Source organism: Phascolarctos cinereus, unplaced genomic scaffold, assembly GCF_003287225.1.
Source record: "Phascolarctos cinereus isolate Bilbo 61053 unplaced genomic scaffold, phaCin_HiC Scaffold_1;HRSCAF=81, whole genome shotgun sequence".
Classification (NCBI taxonomy): Eukaryota; Metazoa; Chordata; class Mammalia; order Diprotodontia; family Phascolarctidae; genus Phascolarctos; species Phascolarctos cinereus.
Window position 1 is genome coordinate 191,689,567 of NW_027555514.1, and position 21,489 is coordinate 191,711,055.

The 21,489-nt window shown below is 42.1% G+C and overlaps 1 protein-coding gene across 1 annotated transcript in view; it reads right to left on the minus strand.

Annotated features, from left to right (window-relative positions):
• The window catches only part of CCND2 (cyclin D2), a 39,833-nt gene that overhangs the window by 8,397 nt on the left and 9,947 nt on the right, over positions 1-21,489 (minus strand). The window contains exon 4 of the mRNA XM_021001543.2: positions 8,847-8,992. Within this exon, the coding sequence (XP_020857202.1) occupies positions 8,847-8,992 (146 nt within the window). The remainder of the gene's footprint in view (positions 1-8,846; positions 8,993-21,489) is intronic.

Consider the following 21,489-nt stretch of genomic DNA (forward strand, 5'->3'; position numbering starts at 1 on the left):
AGTATGCTCTCTGTGTGTTTAATGAAAGGCTGACTATACGGGGGGAAAAGGTCCCCCGAAAAGCTTTCAGGGACCCACGTTCCCAAATGTCCTGAGGCAAAGAAAGAAACAGGGAGGGCCACTTATAACATACTATGGCCCCCTTCAGCCCTGTGACAGATACACATCACAAAGGAGAGGGGTAGGAATGATGGGAGAACTCTTGAAGGACACTAGGTCAGCCAATGGGGCAGTGATGTTGACCTTAGATACCCTGAAGGACCATGGATGGTCAGAATTCAAAACTGCATTTTTCCCCACTGCTGCTTTAGCTCACAGAGTTCATCTTTAGTACTTCCTGATTACATGTGTGTGTATATGTATATACATACATACATAATATAATATTTTGGTTTTAAATATCTGTATTTACATATATGTGTGTGTACACACACACACACACACACACACACACACAAATGTTAGCTGTTGTTATTATTATTAACTGAAAGAGCCACAGAGCTCATCTAGGGCCAGGATGGCATTACAGAATTACCTTTCTGAATAGCTAACATTTATATAGTGCCAGGAACCATTCTAAGCACTTTACTATTATTATCTCATTTTACCTTATGACAGCCCTGGGAAGTAGGTACTGTTATTATCCCCATTTTACAGATGAGGAAAACAGCCAAACAGAGGTTAAGTGACTTGCCAAGGTTACCTGGCTAATACCCAGTGCTCTATCCATCGCACCACCTAGCGGAAGATGTTTAAAAATGAGACATTTTGCTCAGTCCCAGGGGGCTGACTATGTATAGCTTAGTTCTGAGGTAGGAGCAAAATGTTTCCCGGTGGGATAGATGCTTTGCCTTTCTGCCTAACAAACGCCTTTAGGACCTCATCGTGCCCTCCCATTAGTTTTCATTTCCACCCCAACACTTTTCAGTTTGACAAACTGCAGGCCAGAAAAGTGATAGTGTTTCTATAGTACTTTAAGGTCTGCAAAACTATTTATGCATGTTAACTTATTTGGGCTTTACAACAACCCTGTGAGGCGAGGTGCTACTATTATCACCCTTTAACAGAAGGGAAAACTGAGGCTGTGACTTGCACAGGTATAACCGATGATCTGAGGCAGCTTGAACTCAGGTCTTCCCAGTACCATATACCTTGCTGCCTCCCCGAAAGTCAAACCAGTGTGACTTGTGGATTCAGATGTCCTTACATGCCTGACTAATGCTTAGCTGCCTTTTCTTTGTTGGGGGAGAAAAAAAACGACCAAAGGTCCTTTCTCTCTCCATCTGGATAGCAAAAGTACAGTGTTGTTCCACTGTGGCAACAAAAGCAGGCTAATGAGTATCTATGAGCATTAGCTTTCCTATCTCCCTCATTTTGCCTTGGGGGCAAATGTGGCCCTTTTAGAGGATATGTCCCTGAAGGAGTCAGGGGGTAGGTGGAAGGCCTCGTGTCCTTACTATAGAGCCATAACAAGGAACCCTGGTAACTGTCCAGTCCAATGCACCCTCCAAAAGGAAGCCTCACTCTAACAAGTCACCATCTAGCCTTGGCTTAAAGACCTCCAAGGACAGGGAACCCATTGCTTCCGGTGGTTCCAGCCCATTCTCCTTATGGATAGCTCTCACTGTTAGGAAGTTGTCCCTAACATCAAGAACCTGTTTGCCTCTTTGCCGTTCTTCTTCCTCCTCTACCCATGGTGGTTCTGCCCTCCAAACAGAACCCATCGAATCCCTCTTTCACACAAGAATCCCTCAAAAGACTCCATGGGAGCTATCTGGTCTTAGTGAAGTCTTCTTTTTTCTAGGCTTAACAGCCCTAATCTCTTCCATGGCATGGACTCAAGGCCCTGTGCTATGCTCCCCTGGACTCTAGAGATGTACTTCCTTAAACTGCAGCATCCAGAACTGAACTCAACATTCCAGAGGCAGCCTGACCAGGGCAGAATGCAGAGAGGTTACTGCTCCCCTATTTCTAGAAGCTACGTCTCTCTTAAAGCAGCCCATGATCACACACTAGTTTTGGTTGCTAATTATTATGTTGTAATATTATATTGCTATGATATCATAATGCTAGGATGCTGCACTTGGAATCAGGAAGATCAGATTTGCCTCAGAAACTTCCTTAGCTGTGTGACTCTAGGAAAATCTCTTAACCCCCCGCCTCAGTTTTCTCATCTGTAAAATAGGTATTGTAATAATAGCTCTTACCTCCCAGGGTTACTGTGAGGATCAAATGGGACAAACTGCTTGGCAAACTTTAAAGGGTTTTATAAATGCTAGCTATTATTATCATTATTGAGCTTCAGGTCCACTAATACCTCTAGGTCTTCTCCCCACCAAGACACTGTTCTGTTAATACCTTCCCTACTGTGTACTTGTGAAGTTGACTTTTTGAACCCAAGTGCAAAACTTTACATTGATCCCCATTAAATGCAATCCACTTAGATCCAGCCTGGTGCTTTAGCCTATCAAGATCTTTTTGAATCTTGAATGTCACGTAGGACATTAGTTATCCCTCTCAGTTTGGGGTCATCTGTAAATGGAAAGGGATGCCATTCACATCTAAAACCAAGTCCTTGATTTTAAAAAGGCCTCAATGGCTCAGGGTCCGCTACAGACACCCCAGTGAACTTTGAGCCCCTGCCTAGCAGACACCAGTGTTTGAAGGACAGCCATGGAACCGGGTCTGAATCCATTATCTTCTAGCTTACATCTCTCTGTTTCATAAGAACAACATGAGATACTTTATCAAAATTTTTTTTCTGAAATCAAAGCAAACTCTATAGTCTCCTCATCTTCTAGTTATTAACCCTGTCAAAAAAGGGAATAAGGTTAGTCTAACACAAGCTGCTTTTTCAGAAAATGTCTTATTGATGACTTCTTAAAAAAAAAATAAACCAACAAAACCCGTGACTTGTTCTTGATGAAGACATGCTGGACTTTTGTAATCATTGCTTCCTTTTCTTGATGTTCATTAGCCATCTCTTTCATGAGCTGTTCTAGAGTCTTTCCAGAAATTAACCTCCTAGCCTATAAATCATACTCTATTCTCTTCCCTTTATTTGAAAAAAAAAAGGGGACAATTCTGCCCTTCTCTAGTCCTGGAGAACCTCTCCTATTATCTATAATTTTTCAAATATTGCTTGGTGATAGCTCTGGCAATCACATTCACCAGCACTTTTCAGTATGTGATTTATCCTTAAATCACTGTTTTGAGAGTATTATTAGGTATAGGAAAAAACTACTTAAAATATAACATAACCAAGAGACTTTTATTCCTGATAAAACTGTCAGGCTTCTTACTTAGCTATTCACTAGAATGAAGAATTTCTTGTTTATTTTGGCAACCAGGGAGAGCCACAAAAGCCCAACTTTCCCAGAGCCCCATTACTCCTTTGTTTCAAAGACCTTTGCCATTGCCTAGGTAAAAAAGGAACTCACTTTAATTCTCTGAGGAAGCTAGGTGGTGCAGTGGATAGAGCACTGGACCTGGAGTCAGGAAGATCCGAGTTGAAATTTGGCCTTAGATACTTGCTAGATGTATAACCCTGGGCAAGTCATTTAACCTCTGTCTCTGTTCTCTCAACTGTAAAATGGAGATTATAATGGTACCTACTTCCCAGGGGTGTTGTGAAGATCAAATGAGATAATACTTGTAAAGCACTTAGCTCATTACTTGGCACATAGTAACTGCTATAGAAATGCTACTGCCCTTCCCCTGAGCCTCTGACTGGGTGATGCCAAAGGTCCCTTCTAGGCCTAAAACTCTGTGATACTCAGATTAAGTTCTGAGACCCTTCACAACACCTGGAGCACACCTAGCAGTTACGAGTGACGTGCCACATTCAGAGCCATGAATCAGAAACCTGGGCTCCTGCTTCTCCTGAATGTGAGCTGCCTGAAGAATGTTACATAATCCCTCTACCTTGATCCTTTGTGCCTGAGTTTCTTCTGTATTAGACAGGTGAACATCAACCTGGAATAATGTCACAGAATCTCTAGAAGGAACTCCATGTTCCATATCGTCTGTGGTCTGCCAATGTATCCGTGCTCCTTTAATCAGGAGTCCTGGCCCTCAATGACCTCCTACAGCGCCAACAGCCTCTACCACATAGCTTAGTGCTTAATTAGGAAACTCTCTTGAATTATTCACTCTAGTCTGGGTGTTTAAGCCTTCTCTCTCCAGCTACATAATGAGGTCCTTGAAAACACTGGAAGTTATCTTGTATTTCTTCTGTATTCTCTCAGGGCATCTAGAACTGTTAAGCATACTAAAGATGCTCAATACATACATGTTGGGTGGTTAATTAGGAAAAAGCCCTTCTAAACCTAAAATTTCCCCCCATTTTAGGTGCTTACACTGTTCTCCCTTCCCCCAATTATCAGACATTTATATTTTTTCTTCCCATCTCTTCCCAAATAGAAAAGGAAAAAAAAACCCCTCATATCGCTGGTACTGCAGTGCTGCTGTGAGAAAAGCATCTTGCAGACCCACGGAACATAGTATACATCTGAGGTATCATCATCATTATTATTCTTTCATCCCAGGCCCACACAAACCCTAGCTCTTTACCCAATTCAGATGGTCAAGCATGCCAGCCTCTAACCTCACCTGCATCAAGTGACAATGTCCAAGCAGTACAATTTAACAGCAGTCTGCCTCATCAACTGTAATAGGCTGGACATATAAGTGTTTATGAAGGGAAAGAGGCCCCACCCTTAAGCCAGAAGGATCAGACTGGTTTGGAGGTTGGAAACACCAAATTGAGATGCAACAGCAAATCCAGAACAAACAATTACTACTTGGTGTAGGCCAGGCACTAAGTGTTTTGTCCACAAGGTGATGCCCATAGGGGGCAAAAGAGAGAAGATCAGAGACAAAGGCTCAGTGCCAAGCCCATCCAAGTGGGTCTCTGTACAGAGAAAAGGGGATATGGTATCAAAAACCAAAATAAAACAAAATAAAGCTTCGGGTTCACACTTCAGCCACAGGTGTGACCATCTTATCTCTGAAGAGATCAGGGCAAGAGTAGCAGCCTCTTTGGCTGCAATCTGGATTGCAAGAGAGGGAAAATTCAGGAAGCAATTATTTTCCAAACAGGTTAAGATTTATCAAAGTTATCTTCAAGGAAAAGCAGGGTATTTACCATTCTGAGTCTTTATTTCCTCATCTATAAGACGAGGGCATTGGACTAAATGATGTCTCAAATCCTTTCTAGCTCTGAAATCCAGGCCCTAGGTTAATCAATAAAAAACTGTCTACATGGTACTGGGGGTGTCTGGTTAATATTTTGGAGCTCACGTTAAAAAAACAAAACAAACAAAAACCACCATCCACATAAAGAAGACTTATTCCTTAATAATAATTCCTTCCTGGGTAGGACTTTAAACACCATCTTTGGTCCTCTGCATGTTTACAAGACAATCTCTAAAACCAGGGCTATAGAGAGATCCTGGGTGGCCACCTGAGGCTCCCCTTCATGTGAAGACACTAGCTTTAGGGCCCAGGGTGCCCCGAGGCAGCCTATTCCCAAACCAGAACATTCTCAAAGCCCTTGGTATGTTTGGAATGTGTCATGGTAAAGTTTTCCTGCATTCTTGCATGTTGTCATGGTGATTCTCAAGCGCTATTAAAGGCAAATGTTCTCTCCATGTTTCCTGTAAACCAAGGGTTCTGAACCTGAGGTCTGTGAACTATTTCTTTCCTTCTAATAACTGTATTTCAATAAACTGGTTTCCTTTGCAACTTTTTTTTACATTAAGAAAAATTATGTTCTGAGAAGGGATCCAAACATTGTATCAGATTGCCAAAGAAGTCCGTGACGAAAAAAAAAAAAAGAGAACCCTGCTATGTATCAAAACAACCTTTGAAGCAAAATGGTTCCCACATGGCACTAAGCAAGAAGCAGTTACGGGACCTGGGTTCTAATTCTGTTTTGTTTTTAATTAGCTGTGTGCCTTTGGGCAAGTCACTACACATTTCTAGGCTTTGGTATCTCCATCTTTAAAATGAAGGGCTGGGGGCAGCTAGGTGGCACAGTGGATAGAGCACTAGCCCTGGAGTCAGGAGGACCTGAGTTCAAATCTGCCCTCAGACACATAACACTCACTAGCTGTGTGACTCTGGGCAAGTCACTTAAGCCCAACTGCTTCACCAAAAGAGAAACAAAATAATTCCATAAAATGAAGGGCTGGAGAAGATGGTTCTTAATAGTCAGCAATTCTAAAACACTCCCCAACTATCTAGTTGGATTTCGATGGCTGACATGACTCATCACATTTCTTCATATGGGCTCAAAGCAAAAGCCTACCCCTGAAAAAAGTGCTTTGGGGGTACAAAAAGAGAAAAAAAGAAACCAGTGTTTATAATAATGTTATCAAGATAATACACCATGATCTGGAGATGGAGGCACTTCCTAGTAAGCTGAGCCTATGCCTCAGCCCCATCTGACTAAAAGTCAAGCGTAACCAAAGGCTCCCCATTGGTCCTCATAATGAGAGTCTATGTTAAAGATGATTGTTGACCAAGCAGAAAGAACTTGGCCACTCTGTACTAACGTGTTTTTTTGGGGGGGGGGGAGAGGGGGCAATTGGGGTTAAGTGACTTGCCCAGAGATCACACAGCTAGTAAGTGTCAAGTGTTTGGTCTGAGGCCAGATTTGAACTCAGGTCCTCCTGACTGCAGGGCCGGTGCTCTATCCACTGCCCGCCCCCCCCCCAGTTTTAAAAGGAGAAATAATTGCCAGTCTTGCTCTCCCTTTCCTTCTTTTGACAGTTAGGCTTGGGACTTGAACAGATATTCCATGGACCATCCACCTACGTATGGTAGCTATATGTGACAGCACATGTGCTTGTCTTGGTGAAACTGAGACTGGATTTGAAGTCTCTGGCTGCCTGTCCTACTTTGCATTTCTTTCTCTGATCATGGGTGACCCAATGGTGATCCTGAGACTGATGTTTCTATAGCCTTGGCAGCTACTCCGGGTGATAGTGGCTCTTCAGGGAGTGCTCTCTTTTAGGAGAAGGTGACCACATCCAGGAGAACAGGCTGGGTGTGCCTGGCTGGCCAGAAGATCTAGAACCCGAACAGCCACTGGAGAGTTCAACAGTCACACAAGCTTCCTGGAAGTCGTTCTTTCCTACCTCCTGGTCTTCTATAATAGTGGCAATATTTGTGTTTTTAAATAAGTTTCAATGCAGATGTATGAGACTGGGCATTTCTTTTGTGGTGGGACAGAAGGCTAGCTATCCTGATCCTGATATCTACTGCTCTGTACAATAAGTAACTGTTCTAGAAAGGATCTTATTAATCCTTTTTGGGGAGACAGCCTCTGGAAATGAAACATACCTAAGAGATTTTATCTGGGGCTCCAGGGTGTGGGCCTAAAGAGTCAGAGAGTGTGAAAGAAAAGCCTGCTTTCCCCCTCAGGAGTGAGGTTCCCACAGGACTGAACCTGATCTACATTAATCCAGAGCTGAGGACCCTTATGGGAGGCCTTCCCCCTTCTCCCTACCATGAGATGCAGGTGACAATAGTATAATTTTTCATTTGGTATAACAAGTTATACTTTACACAGCGTGCGTGTGTGTGTGTGTGTCCCAAAAGTCTTAGTGCAGGCTTAACTGTACTTTTGTAATCTCATGAATATAAATGCTACAGACTTACAAAAACACCATCTGAAAGCTTGTTTCCTTTATACTTCTTTAGTATAAAGATTACTGTACATTTTGAATAATATAATTTCACTTTAAAGACAGCATGCCCTGTCATCATGCACTGAATACTCTGGATGACACTTTCTCAAAGTGACAGATCAGCAGAGAAGGTCCTCGTTTGGCCACTTTGGTCGCCTGCTCTACCTTCATTAGAATGTTTCCTCAGGGGTCATACCAAATGTTGTGTAAGTGGCAAAATCTCACTTTTTTGATGACTTTCAGCTAGAACTGCAAATGTAATCCTTGCAGTCACTGAGAAGCAGCTAATGAAAATTTTTTTAGAAAGTTAGAAAATCAACTAGCATGATGATAGTGATTATGTGGGATTTTAATAAGAAATATCAATTTTTAAAAATTTCTCTCTCTCTCACTTTGATACTGAATGGGTAACACTGATACCTCTATTCCATATATACAGAAGCTAAGAAGCTGAAGGAATCACTTACCCAGGGTCACACAGTAAGAAAATTACCAGATCTTCTGAGTTTGAATTCAAAGTTCTTTCCACTTATGCCATATTGGAGGGCTTCCCGGTTTCCCATACATATCCATGATCTCATACTGCCCCTCACTACACTCTAAACTAATACTGGAGGACCTCAATTTAGCTGAAAGTCGTGCTCCTAAGAGGTTACGAATTGATCATATTTCTACAAATTAAATTATGTGTATTAACGAAGCTGGTCATTTAAAGGAAGCCTTTTGTGAAATGAATGAATCACTTGTTAATTAATCTGTTTTGTTAAGTATAATAAATGGTTGTATACAAAGATAATGAATTCCTCATCACTTGAGATACTCAAATAGAATCTGTATAGCCATTCGTTTGGGTTATCATAAAAAAAGAGTCCATATTTTGGGTAGGGATTAGACTAGACTAGATATATTCCTTCTAGCTCTAAGATTCTGACTCATATGTATATATATATACTAAGTTTTCTTAAAGTGGGACATGACTCTAAAACACAAAAGATGAAGTTTCAATCATACCACTTTTTCTCTATATCCATTTTATAGAAAGGAAAAAATACAAAAACACACCCAATTTGTGAGTATTAAACCAAACGTCCATTTTCCTGTGTTAGAAAGAAAAATTCCCAGCCTTTGGGGATGGGGGAAAGGCTTACATACCACATCTGTATTTGTAATCTTCGCCAACAGCTCTGTGAGATGCTCTGAGAGGGAGTTGTCCTCACTGTCAAGCTGGAGGCCACAGATGGCTGCTCCCACACTTCCAGTTGCAATCATCGATGGTGGGTACATGGCAAAGTTAAAGTCTGTGCATAGTGAGAAAGTGCAAGGAAATATTAGGACACAGGAAGGGCTTGGGGGAGGAGACACATTAAAGCTATCTTGATATGTACTGGTGGGGGGCTCAACAAAGATACAACCCCAACCTTATTGGGCATGATGGGCTGGGGAAGGTCACATGAAAAAAATGGAACCTTATCCAATGGGCTTCCTTGCTTTTGGTTTCTTCCACCCATGAATACCTGATTTTGAATCCCAATTCTGCCCTCTGGGTGACCTTAAGCAAATCATTTCATTTCTCAGGGCCTTAATTGACTTGTATGTAAAAAAAGAGGGTTTCAGTGAACAATTTCTAGGGTCTCTTTCAGTTCTCCATCCTATGAACAGTCTAGGTATTTCCTGGAGTCCAGTACAGTCAGTCCGCCATTAGTGGTAAGGGAACAGAAGAACAATGGGAAGATGGAGAAGACATATAACTTGTCCAAGAGGCCACCAATGGAGCTAGAGGAGAGCCCAAGGTATTCTATTCCTAGTTCCAAAGTTGTGGCCACTCATCTTATGCCTTTTCCATAAAAACTAGATGGAAGTATGTCAGCCTTTCTACACTGAGCAGCAAGAGTTAATGTGTTCATTTTACAGGAGAAATAAGAACTCCAGAGAAAGGAGCAGTGGGGTAGCCTAAATCAATAAATCAATCAACAAATATTTATTAACCACCTACTATGTGCCAGGTACAAAGAATAAAAATAATCTCCACTCACAGTGAGCTTGCGTTCTAATGGAGGAACAAGTACTATCTATCTACCTACCTACACACATACATATCCAATTTATACATATGTACATATTGTTTTATGTATATACACATTTCCTATATATGTGTGTGCATATATATATATATGTGTGCGTATGTGTGTGTATGCTGCATATATATAAAGTTAATAAGTACAAATTAGTTTGGGATGGAGGCTACTAGCAGTTAGGGTGATGATGGTGATGTTTCGATAATCAGAAAAGGTTTTGTGCAGCCCGACCTGTAGCTTAAAGGAAGAGGACTTAAAAGTGAATTTAAGGAATGCACATGCATTTCAGTCATAGGGAGGAATGGCCAGTACAAAGACAGGGGCAGAAGATGAGTATTACGTGTGAGCCACTGAGGGAAGGCCAGTTTGGCTGGGTCACAGAGTACAGGAGGGAAAGCTGTGTCTAATGAGGTTGGAGAAAAAAAATTGAAACCACGGCTCCTGACCTTTTGCAGTGAGTACCTCCAACACAGGGACATAGAGTGGTGAATTTTGAAAGGTGATTTTGGTTTGGAAACATGCTTCAAGTTCCAGTGTCAGGATTAGTTTGATTGATTTAATTATGGTTCCAGAGCTGGAGAGGGGTAGGTTGCATCAGCAGGTAAGATGGCCAGAGTGTACAGTGAAGCATGGCCAATTAGATATATTGAGCTATAATGTGTTACTATATACCCTTGCTAGAATGTAAATGCATTTAGGGTAGGGCCTGTTGTATTTCCATTGTTTAGATCAGTACTTAACATATGGTAAGCATTTAATAAATGATTTCTTATTGATTGATTGATTCATTCAGGAATCTAGGTCTTCTAAGTCAGTACTCCTACTCCAATAATAATAGCTGAATCTCAATCACTAGTATTCTAGGGGCAAACTCCCAGAAGCATCACTCCAATTTGGCAACTCAACATTTACCAAGTACTTATTAAGTACAAAGCTCCACATAACTGTGGGGGATACAAGGTCTCCAGTCCCAATCCATAAGGAGTTACTAATTCTACTTGCAGAGGACACAAAGACATTCCTAAGTATACAGATATTAAGTATTTTTAAGGCAAAGCTATTGATAAGGTAAAGGAGAGTTTTTAAAGAACAATGCAAGCTCGCTAATTTCAGGAAGACCATGGAGAATTTCCTATAGGCAGAACTGGTAGCCATGTTCTAAATTATGACTCCTTCTACATATCCTAGCCCTCTTATCCTTCATAAGGAGATACTGCAGGAAAATTCAGGTCTTTAGCATCCTCTGAAACTCTGATAATTTTTATTATATTTATTTATATTATTCATATTTTATTTTACATTAAATAATAATAATAGATACTGATGTAGTAATTCACATGGATTACCTCATTTGAGCTTTTACAACACCTGTGGTGAGGTTAAGTACTCTATTTATAATTATCTCCATTTTAGAGATGAAGAAACTGAAGCTCCCAGAGTTAAGTGACTTGCTCCTGACCATACCTATATTAAATGTCAGTGGTAGGGCTTAAATCCAGGTCCAGCTGTCTTTCTACTATGATTCTAGGTCATGCAACATTTTCAGGTGTGTAGAAGATCTTTTCCTCATAACAACCCTATGTAAGCATGACCACCCCAAAGAAGAGGAGTGAAGTAGTTTGCCCACCAAAATTCCCTCATAGAGAAAGTATGGGAGCCAGAATGGGAGCCTGCCTATCCCCAGATTCAGTCTAGAGCTCTTTTCTCAAAGCTAATATATACAACCTTTCTACTAGTCCACTAGGCTCTTACAAGCCCTTAGCCAGGAAACACAAGGGTCCCCACTGCCTTGATACTTATCTTTCCTTCATCTAAACTGATGTAGACAGCCGGTCTTTTCCCCTTTTCACCTTCTTTGCCCCCTTAAGGTTTACTACAGTCTTGGATAAAAATTGCACCATCTACCCTTCTAACCTGGTTCCCTTCCCCCTCTGCCCTGCCAAGCTGGATGAAAGAGTGCCCCTGCCCCCATTTAGCTCTGCTGTAGGTCTGCTTCCACATGGGTCACATGAGAGTGTTTCTCTGCCCAATAACCTCGTTAGCTCCCCTCTGTGTCATTCACAATGTAAATGAGACAGACATCCGAGACCCATGGAGGCCTCTGGCTAGAAGCATCCGGGGGCAGGGAGAAGAGAAACTAACCCTGGCCCTTCCCTTGCTTCTGCCACAAGCCCCAGAACCAGGGCTTTCAAAGCTCACAAATGTCTGGACTTCACTGTGTATGGTCAGCTCCTATTAATTACATATTAATTGACTGATTGAAACAGAGCTGCATATAGAGGGCGAGTGTGGAAGGAATTCTGAAGAAAGCATGAAGCAAGAAAGTTGAAGTATACTGTCCAAATTAATTTTTTGTTAATTGAGGGAAGCTGCAGAGAGGGTTGTTCCCAAGATGGGCATTTAATCTATTAGCCACAAAGCATGGGGTTCATGCCTGCCAAACTAAGTATGAATATTCTGATTTCCATGAGAAATGTGAGCCCCTTCAGGGCAAAATCTTTTTTTTGCCTTTCTCTGTATCCTTAGCCCTTAGTTCAATGCCTGGATACAGAGTAAATACTTAATAAATGCTCACTGACTGACTGAAACAGCTTCTTTATGGTCAATCTTATACCTGGATAAATGGAAACTGTCTGCTGCTGGGGCAGATTTTTTCCAGCGGTTCAGGTCACTGCTGGTCTTCCACCAGCCAGCCCTCTCCAAAAAAAGGAATAAATCCCCTCTGGACAGATGTTCATGCGCTCTCTGGATGACAGACTACCCACAGGGGATTTAGGGCAGGAAATGGAAAAGGAGCCAAGGAAATGACTAAGAAGCAAAAATCCTTGGAAATGTTCTGTGAAGGCCACCACAGGCTCACAAAATTTGCCACCATGGGGTGTGAGGGCACCCAAGCTGGCAGCATGGTGTAAGAGAGAGAAGATGGAGAACTTATTTGGTTTTCCCCTAATCAATGGGCATCCCCTTAGTTTCCAATTCTTTGCCACCAGAAAAAAGAGCTGCTATAAATATTTTTGTACATGTGGATCTTTTCCCTTTTTCTTTGATCTTTTTAAGGTACAGACCTAGTAGTGGTATCTCTGGGTCAAAGGCTATGCACAGTTTCACAGATCTTTGGGTATAGTTCCTAATTGTTTTCCAAAACAGCTAGCCCAGTTCACCACTCCACCAACAATGCAAAGAATTTAAGAACTTTAATCCTGCTTTACCACTTATTAACCAGTAGGCTAATGTCCTGGGGTTGTAGGAAGAACATTCCATTGGGAGTTCGGACAAGGATTCTACTGCTTGCTCGCTCTCTCTCTCTCTCTCTCTCTCTCTCTCTCTCTCTCTCTCAGTAAACATGTGCTCTGGGAGCTGTCACTAGTCTTCCAACTGGAAAAAAAAAGGTACTTCATGCCTATCCAATTTGTAAAATTTTATCTTTTTACTGTAAGTAGCCTCAAGATAAACACAAAAATGAAATATCAATGGAAGATGTCCTAATCAAAAGGGCTACTCATTAGAACAAAAGAGTAGCCTCTTTATCAGACTGAGGGAGAAAAAAAAGACAAAAAAGAGCCAGGAGGACTCTAACCAGTTAATTCCTAGATGATGGCTGGGGGTCATATTGTCTTTCATAATAACAGCAATTCACTTAACCCCCCCCCAAAAAAAAACACCCAACACTCCTTCAGTTATAAAGCACTTGATAAACATGACCTGGTTTGACCCTGGTAACAACCCTGCCGAGGTCAGCAGCAGTGCTTCCTGGCCTCGGACTAACCCATCAGCCCTTGCTCTCCACCTAGTCTCAATGAAGAAATGACCCCTTGCCCTCAGCTCACTTGAGCATCCCACTCTCACCTGTGATTCCTTAGATAGGGACTCTGAAGGCAGGATGACATTAGCTACCCTCAAACAGGCCAGAAAAACCACAACACGGGACACATGGAAACATTCCAAGGGGCCTTAGGCAAAGCGCCAACTAGCAGCTTAATATTAGCAGCTTCCTTAGTCAGAAAGAATAGGATGATGTAATAAATTGTGGGGTAGTTCAGATGGTTGAGTTCAGAGAAAAGAGAGTTCAGTGTGAGCTGGAATAATCTGAGAAGATTTTGCAGAAGAGTGGGACTTGAGTAGGATTTGATAGAGAGGAAGGATGAACTAGCAAAGCTTGGAAAGCAGGGCATGTGGGGGGGGGCCAGTAAGGCTGTACACAAAAGGAAAGGGGGATCAAGAACGCCTCTACCCTATCCTACCAAGCAATCAACAAGCATTTTATTAAATGCCAACTGCTGGGAACCCAAATACAAAGAAGGGAACCATTCTTCTTCTCAAGGACCTCTCCTCCCAAGGTTCTGCAACTCAATGGGAATGATAGGAAGAAATGTTTCATAAAGGTCTGGGGTCAGAGTGAGGTTCTGTTTCTGATACAAAATTCCTCTTCTGGGTCGACAACAGTATAGACGGCTACATACCTTTGGGGAATCTCAGGGAGAAACCTCCTCCTCCACAGCTGTGGTGGCTGGGGGTGGGGGCAAGAAGGAGGCACATGGCTACTATCTCCCACCTTTCTAAATGTAATGGTCCAGACAGAAGTTAGGGGACTTTCCCTCTTCCCCCTCCCAAGAAATGGGTGAAGAATTTCCTATTTACATCCCATTTACTTCTGGGAGTGGAACAGGAATCTTCCCTAGGAGATAGGGGGTGGAGGTGGGGAATTCTCTAGCATGTTCCTGAGATTTCTTCATTTTTCAGGTTTTAATCAGTTCAGGCCATCAGAACTCACAGAATGGAGAAGTATTCTATTAATTATTTGGGAAGTCTATATTGAAACATGATTATTTCCTTAGATCAAAGGTTCTTAGTGTGTGTATACATGCATGTGTGTGTGTATGCACGTGTGAAAGAGATGAGCTCCTCTGGCAGTGTGGTGTAGCTATGGACCCTTTCTCAGAACAATTTTTAAATGCATAAAATGAAATACATAGGATTATAAAGGAAATCCACTGTATTGAAACAGAGTTATCAAAATACATAAAAAAACACCCCAAAAGAAACCAAGTACCAAGCACAGGTTAAGAACCCCTATGGCCTAAATGAAATGCTAATTTATTAGCATATATGGGGGTAGGAGTAGGGGAACTGAGAAGGGAGAAACACTTCTTGCTTCAGGTAGGGATTAGATGGGCTTCCTTTCAAGTCTTTTCCAACTTTACGATGTGAGTTTAGGGACACTGAGCATCCGGGGAAGGAGGGCCCAGAAACTTAGCGAACATCTGTGCCAAGGTCAGAGAGGAGAGTTTTGGGGTTCTTACTGACCGTATTATTACAAGAAATTGAAGCAGCGGGTAGGTAGTACAGTAGATATGGCACTGGACTCAGAGTCAGGAAGACATGAGTTCCAAAGTGGCTTTAGACACTAGCTGTGTGACCATGGGCAGGTCACTTACATTCTGTCTTCCTCAGTGTTCTCATCTGTAAAATGAGAATAATAATAGCACCTACCTCCTGGAGTTGTATTAAGATGACGAAATGAGATAACATCTGTAGAGTGCTTTGTAAATCTTAAAGCATTCTCTAAATCTTATGGAAACCTTATTCAGTACGTATGGAGGAGGGTCAGGATAGACCACATTTTGCTTTCCGATTGGTGCCTGGAAGCCCTCCATCCCTCAAGAGTGCCAAGTCCTTCTAGAACCACCATCTTCTGCCCTCTTTGCAGACGTCCTCCTACTTGCCACGAAGTAGGCCTTCCCCAGTCTCAGAGGACATACCATCACCGCCTATTACCGGGGACAATTGTGAACTTTCTAATCACTTGCTTCCCTCAATGGACCTCAGTGAATTCAGTGCCTGGTTCTCCATCTCCCTCTCTACTCCAACCTCTGTCCTTGTACAAGAGGACTCCGACATACGTAGTGATGTTCCTTCAACTATTTCTAACTTCCCTGTTCCTCCCATGCTCCACTCTGCCACTCTACTTCATCTACACACAGGGATGCTCATAACCTTGATCTTACTGCCATCCAGAGGTGTTTTAATTCTATGTTATGAACTCTGATCTACCTTTATCTAATCAAAATCTTTTATTATTCCCTATTTTCCAATACCTTATGACCCCTAACTCTGCTCTTCATTCTTACTTCGACCCTAGAACTTTCCCAGGCTGTCACCCTTGCCCTGGCTACCCTCCCCTGCTCCCTTTCCAATCTTGACCTTTTGGTGAACCCATTTCAACACCACATCCCTCTACTCTCAAAATTTTGCCCCTCTGTTCTCATGCTTTGCAACTACGCTGATAGGGCACACTACAGCTATTTATTACCTCATTTCAATTAGACCTTCATTGTAGCAAGGCAATTACATAATATTACTTTATTTGTTATTATCTCCCCAGTCAGTTAGCTATTCCACTCAGCACGGCTCCCTCAGGCATCCAAAACACCACTTCCCCGCATCCTCCTAGGTGCCCCATAAATGAAAGGATATGAAGCCACACGCTTTTATTAAGTACTTGTGCTAACCCCTTAAAAAATGTTATCTCACTCGATTCTCAAAAACAACCCTGGGAGATAGGTACTATTATTCTTCCCATTTTACCAGTGATGAACCAGAGGTGAAGTGACTTGCCCAGGGTCACACAGCTTAGTAAGTATCTAAGGCCACATTTGAACTTGGATCTTCTTGACTCCAGGCCCAGCCTGAAAAAATTGAGACCGCTTACTCAGAGCTCCCTTTTCTCCCTGTCTCCTCATTTCACATCCTTCTGACACTATTCCCCACAATTTCCTCCTTTATTCTCTAAGTTTCTAGTAAGCCCATTATGAAAGACAGCCCTTCCCCTTGTGAAGTCAGACCTCTGTATGCATACCCCTCATCCTACTTCTCCTGTCTTCTCTAGTAGACAGTCCCCCCCCCCACCACTCCCACTTTAACCTTCAATCTCTCCTTATTTACTGGCTCCTTCCCTGCTGCCTACAAACATGGCCATGGCCACCCCATCCTTAAAAACCCCTCACTTTATTTATTTCTACCATACCCGAGAGCTATCCTATATCTCTCCACCTTTTCTCAGCTAAACTCCAAGAAAACATCATCTGTATGTGGCACCTCTACTTCCTCTCGAGTCTAAACCCCCCTGCAATTTGGCTTCCAACCTCATTATTCGACTCAAACTGCTCTCTCCAAAGTTACCAATGACCTGTTAACCGACAAATGTTGCATCCTTCTCCAAGCTCTCATCCTTCTTGACAGACTCTCTCCAGGCTCTGAAACCAGAGTCTCTCTTCTCTCAGGATTTCTGGGACACTGTTCTCTCTTGGGTTGCTTTTTAATCTGTCTTGACTATTGCTTAATTTTGTTGATGTTGTTGAGGATATTTATCCACAAGATGACAACCAACCAAGGCTCTGTCTTGGGCCCACTTCCCTTTTTCTCTCTTGTCTCAAAGGTTCCAATGGATTCTATTATCTCTATGCAAGTCATTCTCAGATCTATACAGCCACTCTCAGAGCTCTCTCCTGAGCTTCTGCTCCACATTGCCAACTGCCAAGTGGATATATGCTAACCAGATGCTCTAGAAGCATCTAAAACAGAACTCATCGACTTTCCTCTGAATTTCTCTTATTTTCTAAAATAGTGGGGGCACCACCATTCTTCCAGTCACCCAGATTCAAAATCTTCGTGTAGTCCTTCACTTAACACATACATGCAATCAGTCAACAAATTTTGTCATTTCTACCATCTACCACTGTATATCTCCTCTCCATTCACACAGCCATCATCCTAGTTCAGGTCCTCATCATTTCTTGCACTTATACTGCAATAGCCTTCTAATTGGCCTCCATGTCAAGTCTCCCCTCCATTCCAATCCATCCTCTGCATGGCTGCCATCATAATCTTCCTTAAGCACAGGTCTGGCCATGTGGCATTTCTACTGAACAAACTCCATTGGCTACCTATTTATTACCTCCAGGATCACTCTATGATAAAATAGGAAGTCTATTGTATGGCATCTTTACAACCCGCCCCCTTATTTCCTTGCCAGTCTTTTTACACTTATATTCTCCTCTAAGAAACCCTGCAGTTGAGTCATCCTGACCTATGTGCTGTCCCCCGGCACTCCATTTTCCAAATCTATGTCTTTTAATTGGCTATTCTCCATACTTTGAGAGGTCTCACTCTTCAACTCACCTTTTTTGAATCCCTAACTCCATTTGATAAGTGAATTTTTAAAAAATATGTTGAGCCCGGTGCCAAAGACTTGTGTTAAGGGCTGGGAATACAAATGGAAAAGGAAGACAATCCCTATTCTCAAGGAGATCACATTCTAATGGGAGGGGGATAATAGGAGATTCAGCACCATTCAATTAGTATGGATCTTGTAGGTACCTATTCATTTACCTGTTAAATCTCCAATTAGATCGAAAGCTCCTTGAGGGCAGGGGCTCTTTTATGCTTGCCTTTATTGGAACATAATGTAAATGCTTAACGATGGACTGAAGATGAGGTGCAGAAAAATGCTGAGAATAGAAGGCCAAGCAAAATACTTATTTCCTGGAATGCCTTCCATTCAACAAGTTTGCTAAGTGTTGAAATTCTCACTGCAACCCACCAATTATCCCCTACAGCTTCCATTTTATAGATGAGAAAACTGAGGCCCCGAGGTAAAGTAACCTGCTCAACGGCACATAGACAATTAGTGGCAGTGCTACGATTAAGAACCTGTCAGTCCGATGGTTCCCGTGTTTGTCCTATACCAGAAGTTAAGCAATTTGCTCAAGGTCACTTTGGACAGCCCACAGAACCAAGTTTTTTTTTATCCCCTGGATCCTCCAGGCTCTTATAACAAATAGCAAGGTCAAGTCCAAAAGTTTACTTCCATTTTCCCTTTACAGCTGGAGACAGTGTGATCACACTGATTAGAGAACTGTACCACAGAGACAGACAGAACTGTGGCTGAAAGTCACTCTTTAGGACCAAGAAACACTGAAATCCTTGAGAGTAGGGATTGTTTTATTCTTTGCAGTGGCATCCCTGGTACCTAGTAGATGCTTAATAAATGCTTGGTGATTGGTTGAATGCTGTGCCTCTTGGACTCCACATTAAGATTAGTGTTAGTATATCAATTTAAGTTCCATCTTTATGACAATACAAATAGAAAGTAAAGACACAATTGCACTTAGGCCATTTGCTCAGGTAATAATTATGAAAATTCTATGATCCAAAAGATACCAAATTTTAAAATTAAATACACATGATGATGACCCCACCTTGAAAGGAAATGACACACATACCTGCTCTGCAATAGGTAACCACTAAGAGGCAACAAAAACCACATCCTTGAGAAAGGCAGAGCCAGAAGAATAAAGCTGGTACCAGTCCTATGCTCTTTCCCACGGGCTCCCAAATGAAGTTAATATAGATGCTGCCATGCTGCTTCCAAGAGCAGGATCAGAAATAGATCCCAAGCTGAGGTACTGCTACCTTAACTCAGAGGCACAAATAGAAGTTGGGGCAGGGAGAAAGAGAAGAACCAGGACATTCACTTCATACTGGCTCAGATCACGACAGCACATTAATTACAGCCTGTGGAGCTTTAGAGATCACTCAGCCCAAAACTCAGGCTTTATGGATTAGAAACCTGAGACCCAGAGAAGGAAACTAACCATGTGGTCTGAGGTCACATGGCTAGTAAGAGCCAGGGCTGATCTTCTGTATTCCTGGGAATGTCACTTTAGAATAACAGTGTTTAGAAGTTCAAGATGCGGATGGCACATGCCATAGATGGGTGGCATTGACTGGAGAAGGGATGAAAAGCTTCAAAGGCAAAGCAAATATGGCAGCACAGGGATGAGATCATGGTGCCCCAAGGAGCGCAAGGCAGCACTGTGTTGATGGGATTTAGAAAGGGATTGTTAATCACCTTCTCTTTTCCTCCCAATGTTGGGTTCAAAAGGAGGTGTTTGTTATTGGTTCTTCTGCTCTCACTGGAAATCAATGAACATGACATAAGAAGTCAAACATCACCAAGTACTTAATTAGGATCCTGAGTCATTTAAAATTACTCTTTTTATTTGTTCTGTTTTTAAAGAAAGAACTCTGAATTTAGAATTAGAAGACTTGGGTTTAAATCCTGGCCCTAGCACCTTCCTGTGTGACCTTAGGAAAAACCACTCAATGTGAGTTTGTTTCCTCATTGGTAAAATAAGGTAGGTTGGAATAGATTATGTTGAAGGTCCTGTCTCATTTAAGATCCTATGATTTCTTTAATCTGAGACCTATTGACACGTAACAGGTCCCTTCTAAATCTAAACAACTTATGATCCAAGGGACAGTTAATATTAAGATACGAAAGCACTTTATGTGTGTGATATAAATATGAGTTGTTATCATTATTGTTGCCAGATCTGAAAATATGAAGTCCAAGAGCTGACTGTTCAGCTGCTGGGGGATATGCCTTAAGGGAGAAAAGTGCCTGGCCTTACCGGTTGTTAAAAAGGCATTCACCCAGGGGCCTTCATTCATCAACAGTAGATCTAAGGATGGCATGTGGATTGCGTCAGATCCCACTAGGAATCCAGATATCTTGAAGCCAAATCTACTTTGATGGCCATTTAAGGCCAGGCCTAATGGAGAAAGGAAGGAGCTTTTGTGTTGGTAGGATCTTACTCCTAAATCATATACTCTGGTAGAGTTCTCATCACCCTTCTGAGGGCCCCTCTGTTCTCACTCTTCCTATCTTGCCCTTTCACACACATATACTCTCTAACACCACTTACTGAAATCACAACCAGTTCTTTTTCACAGCCATCCATTCCCATGACCTGGCCCGATGATTGGCTCTGAGGTCAACAAGTGGTTCAGAAGACCCCTCGGCTTGCTGGTGGTCGACCACCACTACTGATACACTATTTCCAGGTAGGAAAGGAAAGTCACAAGAGCAACAGGAAAAGAATGAACTAGTTAAAAGGTCTAGGTTTTGATATATAATTTACCTGAACCTCAGCAGGTGTGTGGTAGCTGCATCCCAACTACCATATGCAAAGGATAGTGCTAGGGGCTCATATGCTTACCCACTGATCCCTAGAATCTGGAATCATGAAAGGCTGATGTCCTGGGCAAGGGGCCATCAGTTTTTTTTTCCTGATAACACCCCTAAATTGTAAGCCCTTAGTCCAGGTCAGGGACTTATCTATGTAATATCCTACACAGTATTAAACACTAATAGACAATTAAATCAAAATGCTATGATAATATGATTACTTCCATGCCCAATAAACTTCCCCTCCTTCCGTGAAGCCTTCTGAGATGAATCCTAGCCAACTGAACACTCACAGTTTGCACAGTATTTATTTATACTTGTTAATAGGCCTTTTCCTGTTTATGTCCCTTTCTTCCTAAGCAGAGAAAAAACTCCCTGAAGGCAAAATATTTTTGATGGTATTTCTCACAACAGGTTCTGTCCGAGCTGAACCTATTGTTTTGACTCAATAGGTTACCGTTTTAGTTCTGATGATGAGTTAATGCAATCAGCTAGCTAAGGAAGCCAGGAAAGGACCCCTATATTTTAGGACAGGTGTGAAATTAGGGGGGTCTGCTCTTTGGGGAAACTGCCCTGCTCCCTGCAATCATAGAGATTATAGCATTTGGACCTGGAAGAGACCTTACTGATCTTCTAATCCAACTCCCTCATTTTTATAAATGAGAAAACTAAGATCTGGTGACTTGCAGAG